General features: G+C 36.0%; 1 protein-coding gene across 1 annotated transcript in view; it reads right to left on the bottom strand.

Moving 5' to 3' along the window:
* LOC131958648 (serine/threonine-protein kinase 32C-like) overlaps positions 1-18,779 on the bottom strand; it is a 166,878-nt gene that overhangs the window by 107,269 nt on the left and 40,830 nt on the right. Inside the window, exon 2 of the mRNA XM_059323785.1 lies at positions 10,525-10,580. Coding sequence (XP_059179768.1) covers positions 10,525-10,580 — 56 coding nt within the window. The remainder of the gene's footprint in view (positions 1-10,524; positions 10,581-18,779) is intronic.

Genomic DNA, 18,779 nt, shown 5'->3' with positions numbered 1-18,779 from the left:
TAACATACTTAATATGGTGTTAAAAATGTTATTATGAGTGCAAATTAAACTACTAATAAACTAATAATTATAATTGAATTGTTTCTTAATGGTGAAGTAACTATAAACTTACATTAAAATAGCATCTATTTGCCATTTATAAATGATTTAGTTAGTTAAACATTAATAAATGATGTATTTACCATTCTAAATGGCCTATATATGGTTTATAAATGATAATTAAACATTAATAAACTATCTGTTTACCATTTATAAATGATGGTTATTGTAAAGTGTTACCGAATTCATATATAACTTACATTGTGGAACAGCTTTTATGATCAGCGCTTAGAGTGGGGATTCAAACAATATTAGTGCCATATTTTATACTTAATAATATTATATTGCTGTGCCAACACAGGTTTCTTTACTGTCGAGCCCATAAAACTGCCTTTGAAATGAATTGAGAGAGGAACAGCGGGAGATAGAGAGAGAAATTAGGCATGATATATTAAAAGGGGAGAGCAGGGAGGAGGAAGGTGGGTACCTGTGCTGATATATCATAAAATGGCAGAAATAATTTGCCCCAAGACAAGAGAAAAATAGACTGAGATACTAGGCAAAAGCGAATGAATAATACCAAGTGCAGACTACACAACTTTCACCATACAAAGACACAAAATGGCCCAAAAAAGACACAAAATGGCCCAAAAAAGACACAAATTGACCAAAAAAAGACACAAATTGACCAAAAAAAGACACAAAATGGCCCAAAAAAGACACAAATTGACCACAAAATGATCAAAAAATGACACAAAATGACAAAAAATGACCACAAAAAGACATAAATTGACCAAAAAAGACACAAAATGGCAGAAATAATTTGCCCCAAGACAAGAGAAAAATAGACTGAGATACTAGGCAAAAGCGAATGAATAATACCAAGTGCAGACTACACAACTTTCACCATACTTTCCCTTTTTTTAAGACAGATTTTTGATTCCCAAGACAGAAATCCTTGAGTTGGAATGACATGGGTGTTGTCAGGACAGGCCATCTAGCTCGAGTGGTTCTGAGACATGTCTGGACTTTGACATGAGCTGTTTCAGACGCTGCCACAGTTTGCAGACAGGTTTGATTTCATGGCAGCCAAAAACAAGATGCACTTGTAGTTTGAGCCCCTTGGAGGATGAACAGTCTATGGGAGCGGGAAACTTGGGGCCACTCTCCAAACAAATGGAATAATACTCAGTGAAAAACTTGTCTAAATGCGTCTACATGTCCAGTCTTTGTAGCTTCCGTGCACTGGCGCCTCTTTCTTTCCTCTTGGCGGGGGCTGGGCTCCAACACCACAGATGACAGCCAAACACATGAAACCAGTGCACATACATTAGGCAAAAACAATAAATGAACAGTCTCATACTGTGTTTGTTGTTTATGGCAGTAGTTCTCAACCTTTTTGAGTCGCGACCCCCAATTTAAGATCATACAAACTCAGTTGATACGACGAATTTTGGACAAATAATGAAGCAGGCAACAACTAAAACATCTCTCTGTCTGTGTATTTATATATTTTTTTTATATTTTATGACAAAATGATCAGAAAAAGACACAAAACGACAAAAAATGACCACAAAAAAGACACAAAATGGCCCAAAAAGACACAAAATGATCAAAAAATGACAAAAAATGACCACAAAAAGACACAAATTGACCAAAAAACACACAAAATGGCCCACAAAAGAAACAAATTGACCAAAAAAAGACACAAATTGACCACAAAATTATCAAAAAATGACACAAAATGACAAAAAATGACCACAAAAAGACACAAATTGACCAAAAAAGACACAAAATGGCCCAAAAAAGACACAAATTGACCACAAAATGATCAAAAAATGACACAAAATGACCAACAAAGACACAAAATGACAAAAAAAAAAGACATTAAGTGACCAAAAAGACTAAAACACATCAACACATGAACACTTTAACACAGTGGAGACAGAGCTGACTTCCAAAATGATTTGGGGACCCCCAGAAATCATCTCGCGACCCCAATTGGGGTCCCGACCCCAAGGTTGAGAATAGCTGGTTTGTGGCATGTGGTGTTTCGGTGCGTGCGGGGCTCAGCTCCTACAAGATGCACTTGTAGTTTGAGCCCCTTGGAGGATGAACAGTCTATGGGAGCGGGAAACTTGGGGCCACTCTCCAAACAAATGGAATAATATTCAGTAAAAAACTTGTCTAAATGCGTCTACATGTCCAGTCTTTGTAGCTTCCGTGCACTGGCGCCTCTTTCTTTCCTCTTGGCGGGGGCTCTGCCTTCACTCCAACACCACAGATGACAGCCAAATGCATGAAACCAGTGCACATACATTAGGCAAAAACAATAAATAAACAGTCTCATACTGTGAAGAATAAATGACCAGCGTGTAGGATTTAGGGGAATCTTTTGGCAGAAATTGAATATTATATTCATATTTCTGATTTTATTCGTGTATAATAACCAGAAACGTAGATTTGTTGTATTTTTGTTAGAATGAGCCCCTTTATATCTAAATTGGGAGTGGGTCATCTTGGACACAGTTGCACTCATGGATGTATTAAGAGTTGGGGACTCATTCATTCCTATGAAAGATGCTCAGAAGCACAAGTACAGGAGCAGAAAGTTCAACTTCCTGGTATAAATTTATTTGATTCTTCATATCTGTAGGGCTCATAGAGCAGTTGTTCTCAACCTTTTTGAGTTGCGACCTCCAATTTAACATGCATGTTGTCCGCGACCCCCGCTCACTGAACACAATCTCCACTCACAGTTCAGATCATACAAACTCAGTTGATACGACGAATTTTGGACAAATAATGAAGCAGACAACAACTAAAACATCTCTCTGTCTATGTATTCATATATTTTTTATATTTTATGACAAAATGATCAGAAAAAGACACAAATTGACCAAAAAAGACACAAAATGGCCCAAAAAAGACACAAATTGACCACAAAATGATCAAAAAATGACACAAAATGACCAAAAAAGACACAAAATGACAAAAAATGACCACAAAGACACATATTGACCAAAAAGACACAAAGTGGCCCAAAAAAGACACAAATTGACCAAAAAAAGACACAAAATGGCCCAAAATAGACACAAATTGACCACAAAATGATCAAAAAATGACACAAAATGACAAAAAATGACCACAAAAAGACACAAATTGACCAAAAAAGACACAAAATGGCCCAAAAAAGACACAAAATTGACCACAAAATGATCAAAAAATGACACAAAATGACCAAAATGACAAAAAAAAGACACTAAATGACCTAAAAGACTAAAACACAGTAACACATGAACACTTTAACACAGTGGAGACAGAGCTGACTTCCAAAATGATTTGGCGACCCCCAGAAATCATCTCGCGACCCCAATTGGGGTCCCGACCCCCAGGTTGAGAATAGCTGGTTTATGTGGTGTTTCGGTGCGTGCGGGGCTCAGCTCCTGCTGCTACACACACAACTCAGCAGGGTGGAGGAGAGCAGAGAGTTGGAGAGTAAACGACAGCTGTGTTGTTCTGCTGAGAGCTTTGAGTGTAAAAAAAACAACAACTGAGATCGAATCTGGCTCAATGTATTGATCTGGCTCATTGATCCAAACATCTGAGCCTTTGAGACTGGATCGGGGGAAACCCTAGTTCTAATGTAGCAGAGGCACAAAGTGTTACCTGGCAGATTGTTCTCATTTCTTTAGCATAGTTTTACCTACGAAAAGTACATTAATGCACTAGAATTCATGGTAACACTTTACAATAACCAACTAAGTTATGTTTATAGATGGTTTATAAACCAATTATTAACCATTTACAACATATTTAATCTTTAAATGTTTCAACCAATTTCTTAAATGTATATGAATCTTTTCTAAATCATTAACATACTTAATATGGTGTTAAAAATGTTATAATGAGTGCAAATTAAACTATTAATAAACTAATAATTATAATTAAATTGTTTCTTAATGGTAAAGTAACTATAAACTTACATTAAAATACCATCTTTTTGCAATTTATAAATGATTTAGTTAGTTAAACATTAATAAATTATCTATTTACCATTCTAAATGGCCTATATATGGTTTATAAATGATAATTAAACATTAATAAACTATCTGTTTTCCATTTATAAATGATGGTTAGGGGAACATGAATCTTTGTAGCACTTTTCATGGCAAACCGTCCAGTAGATGCTGACATATTTAGCTCAAAATGGGTAAAAAAAAGCTATATTTTAAGGGTGAAAAAACTACTCTAAATGTACAACTTCCAAGCTAACGGCAGTTTAGTGATACTTACCATATGGACCCTTGAATGGGGGAAAGGTTCAAGGTGGAAATATTAACTGGTGTTAATTGGTGAACTGAGCTTTCACACACTTTGAGTTGTGCAGCAATTGTGAGATATTTAAATTCTTTGGGCAATATGACAAAGAGAGAAGCTCTTGGGTTGGAAGAGCAAGAGCAAAAAGAGCGGTAGAAAAAAAAGATTCATACTCTCATACTGCACATATATCAAACAAAAAAAAGAGTAAATGAGAAGCAGAGTAAAACCAGTGTCAGCCATGTTTGCAGATGGCTTTTAGAGGAGGTTTCCTCCGCTTCCCCTCTGACAGCCTCTTCTTTCTCAGCTCCAGCCTACCTCGCAATCCCCACTGTGCACGTTTTCTCACTTTCACAAATGCACACACACACACACACACACACACACACACACACACACACACATCTACTGTACTGCACACCAAAGAGCCCATTTTCTTGCAGCACCTATGAGCTGGAATACACGGATCATGTTTCACAGTGCTACAGTGTGAGGTAAACACCTCTCTCTGTGTTTGTGCCTGTTTTGTCCTTCACTCTTTACATTTCTCTCCAACATACACTGTAAAAAATAATCTGTTTAATTTACGGTAAAATACCGGCAGCTGTGGTTGCCAGAACTTCACCGTAAAAATTACAGTGAGTGGATTTTCTATTCTAAATTTAAATGTAAATATCAGCAAATTTTTTAGGGTAATTGTGTCATTCATTCACACATCAGGGTATTTCTCCATACATTTTGCATGAAAAAGTTATATTTTACAGCAAAACTGTGTGTTTCTTCCAGTTTATGACATGACATTTTTGTGCTATTCTTTGATTTACAGTAATTAAAAGCGTCTAATACAGTGATATACAATTTTTCATTTTATGCCCTATTTCTGTATTTGACAGTGTATTACTGTTATTTCCACAAACCTTTTTTACAGTGTACACAGCCCAATATCTTTACATTGTTATTTTAGAATGGTTTAGATTAGGGGTGTGCCATATCGTATCGTTCACGATAGTATCGGTTGTTTTTTTTTATGGTTAAAAAAATGCATATCATGATATTGGCAACATTCATACTTCTTGATGTAGTGGTTAAAGTTGTTTTAATCACAAAAAGCTACTTACTCCCTGTCGCTAAACACATGCAGCTTTCAAAATAAGAGCACGGTGTGTTAACAGAATCCACCACAGAACTTACAAGAAGACTGTCAAAATAAGATGCCTTAAATAAAACATACAAGAACCTTTATTCTCCTTTACAAAATTTCATTAAAATATGCCCCCGAAACCCCTAAATGGTTATTTTTTCATTATTTGATCATACTCAAGAGTCAAGAGTAAACGTTTTTGTATTTGGCAACTGTTGAGATTTGCACTTCACACACTACATTTTAGATTTTTATTTATTTATACAGACTTAAAAAAAAAACATGTTTTCTATATCTTTTTAAGTATTCCGTGATATCGTGAAGAATAATCGTTATCGCAAAAATAGCTTGAAATATCGTGATATTCTTTTAGGGCCATATCGCCCAGCCCTAGTTTAGATGCCATTTTAGACTAATATAGATCATTATAGCCACATTTCATTGAGTAAATCAGTAGTTCTCAACCTTTTTGAGTCGCGACCCCCAATTTCACACGCATGTTCTCCGCGATCCCCGCTTACTGAACAGAATCTCACACGCACAGTTCAGATCACCCAAAAAAGAAACAAAATGACCAGAAAACACACAAAATGACCAAAAAAAGACACAAAATGACCATAAAATGATAAAAAAAAGACCAAAAAAGACACAAATTGACCACAAAATGACTAAAAAAAGACACAAAATGACCAAAAAAAGAAACAAAATGACCAAAAAAGTCACAAATTGACCACAAAATGATTAAAAAAACTAAAAAAATAACCAAAAAAGACACAAATTGACCATAAAATGATAAAAAAGACCAAAAAAGACACAAATTGACCACAAAATGACTAAAATAAGACACAAAATGACCTAAAAAAGAAACAAAATGACCAAAAAAGTCACAAATTGACCACAAAATGATAAAAAAAAAGACCAAAAAAAAGACACAAAATGACCAAAAAACACACAAAATGACAAAAAACACACGCAAATTGACCAAAAAAAGACATTAGGTGACCAAAAAGACTAAAACACTTTAACACAGTGGAGACAGAGCTGACTTCCAAAATGATTTGGCGACCCCCAGAAATCATCTCGCGACCCCAATTGGGGTCCCGACCCCAAGGTTGAGAATAGCTGGAGTAAATAATAGCATAATAACAAATTGATTGCTAAACTATGACAGTAAAAGACGTAAAATGATAAATAAGTTAATTCAGTTTCAGTAACAAAGAAACACTGTAAATGTATATATCAGCCACAACAGTATTTTTTACAGTTTTGTTTTTGAAAAATACATTACTCCACTGTAAAATACACTGTAATATGTATTTAATGTAATATATATACAAGCATCACTGTCATTTTTGCATTTATTTTTTGTAAAAATACTTTTTCTCACTGTTAAATGTACCAAACACCATATTTTTAACAAATCTCACGACCCCAATTGGGGTCCCAACCCCAAGGTTGAGAATAGCTGGAGTAAATAATAGCATAATAACAAACTGATGCTCATCTTTTCACATAATAGTCGTTATTGTCTTGTATTTATGCCAGGAGGAGGTCTTGTTTATCCGTCTTCTTTACTACATGCCTGCTTACAAACACCCACACAGGGCTCAGTGTGTTCAGTGGAGAGCTGAAGACTCATGCTGTTAAGTATTCAGAAACAGCAGGAATACAGAGTGTGGCCACAGTGGGCCAAAAAACACAGACAGGATGACCTCCAACAAGGACGAACTTTATCTGGACGTCTCTGTGAGCATCTGTCTGACTGCGTGAGCGTATTTGTCTCCGTGTGCATGCACGTGTCTCCATAAAAAGTGTGTGCGAACATGACTGTGTTACAGATATTGCGTAACTGGAAGCCAGCTCTCAGACGGAGCCTCTTGGCTTCCCGACTGTGTGGGGAAAGTGTCCAAAAAGACCTTTTCCATTAAAACTTTGATGTCGCCGGCAGAGGAGCTTATTTCGAGCCCTTTTATGTTTGAATTCGAAAACCAAAAAACATGAATGAACATTTAATTCCATGTGGCATTTATTCCCAAAAATGTTAAATGTAGTGTAAATAATCTAATGTGGAGGAGGAGGAAAAAAAAAAAAAAAAGGTTGCTTTGGTTTCGTCTCTGAAGCTAGGCCTGCATGCAGCGTATTTCCCAGCTTACTGCAGATTCCCTTCAGTATCATAAGGGAAGTGGCAGCAGCTTGAGGGAACAAAGCAATAAGTAAAAATTAACATAAATTCACATGGTAATGTATTCAGCATTGGGCAATGACTTTCCATATAACAGAGGGACATGTTTTTTTGAAAAAAAAGGGAAAAGATTGTGTTTTGAAAAGAGCAAAGCAGAAAGAATTTGCAAAGGCGTGCACAGACATGAGTATAATGAACAAATATTAGGCGTGATATTTGGGATTCAAAATGAAGATAAACTATTCCAATCTCTGGAGCCCCAACTGTGTGTCGACGCACACAAACCCGATACGCCCTGAATTCATTACTGAAGCCTCCTGCAGGCATTCAATACCAACACAAAGGAATCCTTCAACTAACAAACGCTCCAAAAGTTAATTCAAAACGTCTGTTTTTATCAACAATGACCACCAGCGATGATATTGGCACCTGAGACAAGCTTGAAAAGAATTGTAATTTGGTTTCACAATATGCAGTGCACACACACACAATGCAGCCTCAGTATTGTATATAGTACAACGTTAATTGAATTGAAACTGCTAACATTAGCATGCTAACATGTTAACTAGAAACACTTACATTTCCTTATTAACAAAATGACCAAAAAAAGACACAAAATGACTAAAAAAAGACACAAAATAACCAAAAAAGGAAACAAAATGACCAAAAACAGACACAAAATGACTAAAAAAAGTAACAAAATGACCAAAAAAGGAAACAAAATGACCAAAAAAAGACACAAAATGACTAAAAAAAGACACAAAATGACTAAAAAAAGACACAAAATGACCAAAAAAGGAAACAAAATGACCAAAAAAAGACACAAAATGACCAAAAAAAGACACAAAATGACTAAAAAAAGACACAAAATGACTAAAAAAAGACACAAAATGACCAAAAAAAGACACAAAATGACTAAAAAAAGACACAAAATGACCAAAAAAGGAAACAAAATGACCAAAAAAAGACACAAAATGACTAAAAAAAGACACAAAATGACCAAAAAGAGACACAAAATGACCAAAAAAGGAAACAAAATGACCAAAAAAAGACACAAAATGACTAAAAAAAGACACAAAATGACCAAAAAGGGAAACAAAATGACCAAAAAAAGACACAAAATGACTAAAAAAAGACACAAAATGACCAAAAAAGGAAAAAAATGACTTAAAAAAAGACACAAAACACAAAGCCAATGGAAGCATCATTATTTTTTGTATGTTTTTGGTCATAAACCAAATTGACTGAAATAAAACTTGACCTGATGAGGGGCAAGATACAAAGAAAAATGATCACCTAAGTTATTGCAATTCATCTTTAGGGGAACATGAATCTTTGTAGCACTTTTCATGGCAAACCGTCCAATAGATGCTGACATATTTAGCTCAAAATGGGTAAAAAAGCTATATTTTAAGGGCATTCAATACGAACACAAAGGAATCCTTCAACTAACAAACGGTCCAAAAGTTAATTCAAAATGTCTGTTTTTATCAACAATGACCACCAGCGATGATATTGGCACCTGAGACAAGCTTGAAAAGAATTGTAATTTGGTTTCACAATATGCAGCACACACACACACACACACACACACGCCAAGTTTCCCCATTGAGTGTTATGACAAATGCAGCCTCAGTATTGTATATAGTACAACGTTAATTGAATTGAAACTGCTAACATTAGCATGCTAACATGTTAACTAGTAACACTTACATTTCCTTATTAACAAAATGACCAAAAAAAGACACAAAATGACTAAAAAAAGACACAAAATGACCAAAAAAGGAAACAAAATGACCAAAAAAAGACACAAAATGACTAAAAAAGGAAACAAAATGACAAAAAAAAGACACAAAATGACTAAAAAAAGACACAAAATGACCAAAAAAGGAAACAAAATGACCAAAAAGAGACACAAAATGACTAAAAAAAGACACAAAATGACTAAAAAAAGACACAAAATAACCAAAAAAGGAAACAAAATGACCAAAAAAAGACACAAAATGACTAAAAAAAGACACAAAATAACCAAAAAAGGAAACAAAATGACTAAAAAAAGACACAAAATGACCAAAAAAGGAAACAAAATGACCAAAAAAAGACACAAAATGACTAAAAGAAGACACAAAATGACTAAAAAAAGACACAAAATAACCAAAAAAGGAAACAAAATTACCAAATAAAGACACAAAATGACTAAAAAAAGACACAAAATAACCAAAAAAGGAAGAAAAAAATGACTTGTGACATATTTATAATGACATATTTAGCTCAAAATGGGTAAAAAAGCTATATTTTAAGGGCATTCAATACGAACACAAAGGAATCCTTCAACTAACAAACGGTCCAAAAATTAATTCAAAATGTCTGTTTTTATCAACAATGACCACCAGCGATGATATTGGCACCTGAGACAAGCTTGAAAAGAATTGTAATTTGGTTTCACAATATGCAGCACACACACACACACACACACACACACACACACACACACACACACACACACACACACACACACACTCACACACACACACACGGCAAGTTTCCCCATTGAGCGTTATGACAAATGCAGCCTCAGTATTGTGCCGCTCTGTAATTAAATGGAGACGTGGGGTCAAACTCCCAACAGGTTGGCTGGCATAAGATGAAAAGTAAATTGGCTCTCCTCTCAGTGACTTTATAGACAGAATTACATAAGCTGTATTTATAACCATTATTCAAATAGAAACACTATTTATCTTTTAATCACCATAATATCACAAGAGTGTAATCTCTGATGCGGTTTAGGAGATAATGACTGCAGAACACACGTCCACTGAATGACAAATGGAGGTGACGTTACCTTTCCAAAGCTTCCTTTCCCAATGGCCCGCAGTATCTGGAAGTGGTCAAAGTTCACTGTGGAGAAAAAGGGAAGAAGAGAGAGAAAAATCCATCAGAGCTCAGCTACGAAACAGGAAAAACGACAATCATAAAATACCAGAGACACCTTGTTGCGTCTAACACTTTTGTTTTAAAATGACTATGAGGTTAAGGCGCTGGCTTTAACCCATAAGAACCTATGGTGACACGCGTGTAACAAACACTTTAAATCTTCTATAATCTCCCATATTCAGCTTTATGTTTCACCTTAACTCATTAAATCCTGTTTGACTTTGACAAAAAGTGACTTCTCCAAAATATGTGGCTGTGACTGGGAACAGAAATGTGAAGAAGTAGTAAAGCTAATTTCAAAAAGCTTATTATTTGTTACTACACAGCAAAATCTGTAGTGTTGTTTTTTCATTGTTAATAATTTTGAGTTGGTTGAGTGTCTATTTTGGAGTTGTTTTAACACTTGTAGTGATCAAAAAGCTTCTGCCAGCATTGTTACATGTTAACACCTGAGTTAGATTCACTTCAGTTGGAGTTGATTTTCATATTTTGTCACTTGTATGTTCGGTTAAAGACAGAATGCACTTTTACCACATAAGTGCACTTTTAACTCCAAATTGTGTTATTCCTTTTCACTTTGAGTGTTCAACACTATTAAAGAGTTAAAATATTAACACTTTTCAAAGTGTAATTGTAACTCAGAATCCGTGAGAACTATATAAACTCCCAAAAAAGTGTTAAATAGAACACTCTGTGAGTTGAATTAACACTCCAGATTTTGCTGTGAAGGCTAAGTTCAACCCCATTTAACTATTCTAATTCTAATCTAAGTACATTTGACCAAATATAAACAAAAAAGAATCCTATTCTATCCTGTCACAATTTTGATATATGTTGTGGAGATGCAAAGTAAAAGGCAAATTTGTCTAGTTTATTTATTTCAAAATAAGAAATATCATAAACATAAATACCATAAACGCCCAATGTAACATATATGTCATATCATGACATGACATTTAGGGGTAGAATTTTTTATTATTTAAACATCATAAATGTGTTCTACGTGGTCCACTTGGTCTGTGGTATATCCCCCATAATGTTCCTTTAAGGATTACTGGGTCTGGGTTCTTATGGGTGAAGCATAAATTTGAACGTGGGAAGAATTGCAGTCTTTTGTTTACACAGTCCAACACGTTTATAGGCAGAGTAATTGACCAAGTTAACATCACATTTAATGGTTAGGTGCAAATCCTTTGCAATCAATAACTGGCTGAAGTCTACGACCCACACACATCAGCAGACAGAGTCCCTGGTGATGCTCTGCCAGAAGCTACATCTTCACTTCTTGTTTGCTTTGAGGCCCTTTTTTCTTTTTTAGCCTGGTCTTTAGGAGCACATGCTCAGTTGGATTAAGGTCAGATGAATGACTTGGCAAGTCAAGAACATTCTGGGTGACCTCGAAAAAGTCCTTGGTTTTCTACTCTGCAGGTGTAAGACCACTTTCTTTCTGCATGGCCCTAAATAACAAGGCTACAGCTATGCTCCTTGGGGCTGACACAACTGCTAATATTAGCATGCTAACATGTTAACTAGTAACACTTAGATTTCCTTTTTAGCACAAAACACAAAGCCAATGGAACCATCATTATTTACACAAAATGACCAAAAAAGGAAACAAAATGACCAAAAAAAGACACAAAATGACTAAAAAAAGACACAAAATGACCAAAAAAGGAAACAAAATGACCAAAAAAAGACACAAAATGACTAAAAAAAGACACAAAATGACCAAAAAAGGAAACAAAATGACCAAAAAAAGACACAATGACTAAAAAAAGACACAAAATGACCAAAAAAGGAAACAAAATGACCAAAAAAAGACACAAAATGACTAAAAAAAGACACAAAATGACCAAAAAAGGAAACAAAATGACCAAAAAAAGACACAAAATGACCAAAAAAGGAAAAAAAATGACTTAAAAAAAGACACAAAACAGAAAGCCAATGGAAGCATCATTATTTTTTTGGACGTTTTAGGTCATAAACCAAATTGGATGAAATACAATTTGACCTGAAGAGGGACTAGATGCAAAGAAAAATGATCACCTAAGTTATTACAATTCATCTTTAGGGGAACATGAATGTTTGTAGCACATTTCATGGCAATCCATCAAATATATGCCGACACATAGAATGAAAAAACAACTCTCTAAATGTACGACTTCCAAGCAAATGCCAGTTTAGCGGGCTTCTTTAAATTTAACGTGGTTTTCATCCCTTTGGACATTCAACAAGACCTCCAACCAAAATGACAGAATAGACACATATGAGTAGGGGTGTGCATTGGCACTGCCCTCACAATTCGATTCGATTACGATTCACCAGGTAACGATTCGATTCAATTCGATTCTACGATGCATTGCGATGCATCACAATTATACTGCACACAACAAGGGACATTTTTCGTCAGTCATGAGGCAATACAAGCAGTCAGATAGGCCTAATAACAATAGATTTTATTGGCTGTTATGTGTGTATCATCACTCTCCTGTATCTTTGACATAAATGTCATTAAATAAAAAAAAAAAATTAAAAAAAATGGTACAGGTAATTGGATATGGCATTTTCAAACCTGAAAAAAGAAAACATAAATCACCAGTGGAAAGTTGTGGGGCTATTGCTCTGTCACTAGTTTGGAGTTTAACACAGTTTTAAACTGGAGTTGTAGTTGGGAGTTGGAGTTTAAAACCGTGTTAAACTCCAAACTAGCGACAGAGCAATTGCCCCCACAACTTTCCACTGGAGGACAGGAAATAAACATAATCGATTATGGCACTTTGCCGCATCGATGCTGAATCGTGCATGCCCCGCATTGCGATGCATCGCCGAATCGATTATTGTTGACACCACTACATATGAGCGTTCGTCAAAATGAGCATTTCGCTGCACAGCGGATTGGTGGAGGACCATTCTGGGACATTCAACAGCAAGTTTTACCTCTCAGAGACATCACTGTTACACCATAGGATTGTGGGTAGTGTAGTTATTCTCCATGACATCACAAATAAACATGTTTTCAGAAACTAAGGTTGGATTCTACAGGAGCATATGACGTTTCTCGGCCTCATAACTCATGGTCAGCCTACCTTGGATGTTTAAGAAATTGTGGCTATTTATCAAAATGTTGACTCAGAATATGAATGGGGTTTTCACTTCTGGAACATAACTGTTGAGCTCTTTAGCCTATGTCAGCGGTTCCCAAACTTTTTCAGCCGTGCACCCCCTTCTATGTCCCAACTGGGTTGACGCACCCCCAATCCCCCACACCTTCAAAAAAAACAAAATGCAATAAGAGTTTTTATAGCCATATTTAAGGTGGAGGATGATGACAGGCTCAGGATCAGAGGAAGAAAGCAGATCAGTTGGGAAAATGTTATAATATTTGAGCTGCGTTGAACAAAAATTGCAGCAAATTTAAATGAGCGCGGAGTGAACACAACCCCGTCATCATAACACAGGTTGGAAAAATGATACAAGAACAAGAAGCTAAGTTCTTCTACGCTTATTATAAGGTCAAAAACAACCAAAAATAGATGCAAAAATGACCAAAGATGACACAAAATTATCAAAATAGACACAAATTGACCAAAAATACATGTAAAAATTACCAAACAACCAAAAAATAGATGCAAAAATGACCAAAATAGATGCAAAAATGAAATGTAATTGTGTCATTATCAGACCGCCATTACATTTTTCATCTCGTGCACCCCCTAGCGGCAGCTCACGCACCCCCAGGGGTCCACGCACCACACTTTGGGAATCCCTGGCCTATGTTATGATAGCATCAGCACTGCAACCTAATAGTAATTGTGTCATTTCAAAACCAATGAGTACGAGTAGAGAGCCAACACAATAAAAGATAAAACAACCAAAAACATTATTGTCCTAATACATTATAGAGAGACTGTGTATAGCTTTGGAATCAATAGAACATAAAGGATATTTTCTATTAGAGTAAAACAACCGGAAAGAGCACAGGAGGGAGAAAAACTGTATTTCTGGACAATGAAAGGACTGGAAAATTGAAAATCAATGACATTTTAAATTGGAGCACAACATGAAGCATGACATAACTGAACAGTGTAGCTTCGAAACACTACCAAGTGAGCAAGGAAATTGCAAAAATATATACTATATATGTTCTGCAGAGTTGTTTTCTCATCATGTATGCTGCATGGTTCTTCTCATAACTTTATGAAAGCTGCAATAAAACTTTCTACGCTCTGCCTTATCACAACATCAGAACACACGACACATAAAGCATTCAGCGTGTGGAAGATGATTAAAATTAGCTTTAGCTGTGTCACAGATAATTGGACACTTGAACAAAGCCCTGGAAATTATTATCAGGCTCACGGTTGCATGCTTTAAGTTGTGCAAATGAAGAAGAAGAAGACATAAAAAAGATTATCCCGAGATTAAAATGTTTAATTTGGATCTCCGGTTTATCTAGTGGGAACATCAGAGTGAAAGCAAAGACAGAGGAGTCTCATTTCAGAAAAAAAACACCCAGCTCACGGCACTGCAATCATTCATCTTACTTTATTTTGTTATATCAATATGTGTAATGGCACAGTTAGATGTTTGGGCTCATTGCTTTTTCACTGGATGTGTGTTCTTCTGATTGATAGAGTTGTCCTGTGTGTGCTACAGACTTTAAACTGAGAGGGAGGGAGGGTGGTTAGATGGGAGGGTGAAGGGAGTTTTGAAGAAAGCCTTGTAAAGAAAAATAACTGAGTGTATAAGTGTGTATGATGCATTATAACAGATCAAATGTTTTTTATTTCTGTTCGGACATTGTCAGAGAAGTGTTGATTGTAGGGCCAAACAATTTGGAGTTGCCCAATTCTGCGAATGTAATTGTTAATGTCTTGTTAACTTCTCTAGCACGCAAAACAAATTGTCATTCCAAAAATTACTTAAGACGCACTTGATGCCGCCCACCAAATGAATGATTACTAATATGTTGCAATTTATTTTGTTTTCTTATTTTATTTATTTTTCTCTGCTATATCTGTAGCCGGATGATTCTTCCTTTTAAATGTTCTCTAATGAAATGATAAATTATAAGTGTATACAGCTGATATTGACACTATAGACATCTGAATTAATGATTTTTGCAGTATAACATTTGTCGGGTAAATATGAATGTAGGACATTTTTGGTCATTTAGTGTCTTTTTTGGTAATTTTGTGGTGAATTTGTGTCTTTTTTGGTCATTTTGTTACCTTTTTTTGGTAATTTTTGTGTCTTTTTTTAGTAATTTTGTGTCTTTATTGGTCAATTTGTTTCCTTTTTTGGTCATTTTGTTTATTTTTTGGGTGATCTGAACTGTGCATAATTCTGTTCAGTGAGCGGGGGTTGCGGACAACATGCATGTTAAATTGGGGGTCGCGACTCAAAAAGGTTGAGAACTACTGCCTGCTGTTGGGAAAACACTCCAAATATGTCCCAGTTTAGTTCCTGTGGCAGTGGAGGTCAATGACATAAGCTGACAGGAAGTTAGCATGGCCCGAAGCTGTTTCCCAGCAATGGAATTCCAATTAAAAGGGTCTATATAGTGCCCTTAAAATGTCCTCAATAGGATGAAAAAGTCCATTAGCATGTGCACTACTGTCCGCTAACAATCCTACCATGCAATGCAAAAATTACCCTTGAGCGACCTTTCACAGTGATGACGCAAGTCTTTAGTAAATTGTGATTTACTGTTCACTGAGAAAACTATTCATTGTGTGCAGTGAATGACTCAATAGAATAAAAAGAAATACTCTGTGAGGCTCTCTGTGTGGTAGAGTTTGAATTCAACAGTTGCTGGCTTTAACTTTCATTTGCAGCTTGTTAAGACGGTGTTAACAATGCAGGTTTTTTTAATAAAACAGTGGTGGTTAGGTGTTTTATAATATGTTCTCCCTTGATGCAGCTATTTTCAACCTTGGGGTCGGGATCCCAATTGGGGTCGCGAGATGATTTCTGGGGGTCGCCAAATCATTTTGGAAGTCAGCTCTGTCTCCACTGTGTTAAAGTGTTCATGTGTTAATGTGTTTTAGTCTTTTTGGTCATTTAACGTCTTTTTTTTGTCATTATGTGTTTGTTTTTTTGGTAATTTTGTGTCTTTTTTGGTCATTTTGTTTCCTTTTTTTGGTCATTTTGTGTCTTTTTTTAGTCATTTTGTGTCTTTTTTGGTCAATTTGTGTCTTTTTTGGTCATTTTGTGTCTTTTTTGGTCATTTTGTTTCCTTTTTTTAGTCATTTTGAGTCTTTTTTGGTCTATTTGTGTCTTTTTTGGTCATTTTGTGTCTTTTTTTTGGTCATTTTGTGTCTTTTTTGGTCATTTTGTTTCTTTTTTGGGTGATCTGAACTGTGCATAATTCTGGTCAGTGAGCGAGGGTCGCGGACAACATGCATGTTAAATTGGGGGTCGCGACTCAAAAAGGTTGAGAACTACTGCCTTAATGTATTGAAAAGACTTAGACTGTCAAGGATTTTTAATGCATTGCTGCTGATTTAAGCCAGAGAAGTCAGTGCTGCACCTCTGAATATGTTCTGATGAGCTGATCGGCTACCAATGCCCGGCCTCCTCCCGGCCCTGTGTGTTACTGATTGAGACTTGCCTCTGTTCTGTGTTTGTGCATGTGTTTTATAATATGTTCTCCCTTAATGCAGCTATTCTCAACCTTGGGGTCGGGACCCCAATTGGGGTCGCGAGATGATTTCTGGGGGTCGCCAAATCATTTTGGAAGTCAGCTCTGTCTCCACTGTGTTAAAGTATTCATGTGTTAATGTGATTTAGTCTTTTTGGTCATTTAATGTCTTTTTTTTGTCATTTTGTGTTTGTTTTTTGGGTAATTTTGTCTTTTTTTTGTCATTTTGTGTGGTTTTTTGGGTATTTTGTGTCTTTTTTGGTAATTTTGTTGTCAATTTGTGTCTTTTTTGGTAATTTTGTTTCCTTTTTTTGGTAATTTTGTGTCTTTTTTTAGTCATTTTGTGTCTTTTTTGGTCAATTTGTGTCTTCTTTGGTCATTTTGTATCTTTTTTTGGGTAATTTTGTGTTTTTTTTGGTGATTTTGTGGTCAATTTGTGTCTTTTTTGGTCATTTTGTTTCCTTTTTTGGTAATTTTGTGTCTTTTTTTAGTCATTTTGTGTCTTTTTTGGTCATTTTGGTCACTTCTGCCTAAATGTATTGAAAAGACTTAGACTTACAATACACTCTCAAGGATTTTTAATACATTGCTGCTGATTTAAGCCAGAGAAGTCAGTGCTGCACCTCTGAATATGTTCTGATGAGCTGATCGGCTACCAATGCCTGACCTCCTCCCGGCCCTGTGTGTTACTGATTGAGACTTGCCTCTGTTCTGTGTTTGTGCATGTGTGTGTGTGTGTGTAGCGGTGTCGCAGGCAGATGTGAGCACAGCAGGCATGACGCTAACTCATGCAGCTCCTCCTTAAAAGTCAGTCAGCTTCTGAAGCTCACATCCTGATCTGCTCAGCCCCCCGTCTGTGTAGACAAGGAGCGATCATGAGGGACGACAGCACATGCTGGGCTCCTCCAGGAGGACCCACTGCCAGCTGACCTATGCACCCCTGAGGAGGCTGAATGAGGAGGTAAAACCCCCACAATGCCTTTTGCTTCCAGACAAAAAGAACACAAGGTGCGGTTATGTGTTTCGTCTGGAAGATAGTATAATCCAGTGTGGATTCCCTCTGCTCAGTCTTTTGTACATGGCTAATCCTCTCATATGGCATGGCTCTGAATGCACCCTGGTGGGACTCTGTACCATGAGCATAGTTATCCACGAGGTATTAAAACGGATGAGGAGAAATGTGAAGGAAATTGTATATACAGCATTGTAGTCTCATAGATTCAGTGGTTTCTCTTGGAGATGAGATGGCTGTACCAGCAGCAGCTATATGTGCAAAGTCAAGACTTTTTCAGCTGCAAAAAGACTGAAATTAGGCAAGGCAAGTTTATTTATATAGCACAATTCAGACACAGGGCCATTCAAAGTGCTTTACAGGGGCAAGATTAGAATACATAAAACACATTAAAAGACATTTAAAAGCGAATTTTTAAAAAAAGTGAATGAATAAAACATTTAAAAGCGAATGAATAAAAATTACAGGTTAAAATGGAAACAGAAAAGTCTTCAGACTTGATTTAAAA

Source organism: Centropristis striata, chromosome 20 (assembly GCF_030273125.1).
Source record: "Centropristis striata isolate RG_2023a ecotype Rhode Island chromosome 20, C.striata_1.0, whole genome shotgun sequence".
Classification (NCBI taxonomy): Eukaryota; Metazoa; Chordata; class Actinopteri; order Perciformes; family Serranidae; genus Centropristis; species Centropristis striata.
The sequence above is the reverse complement of the archived record's forward strand: the minus strand, read 5'-3'. Positions and strand labels throughout refer to the sequence as shown.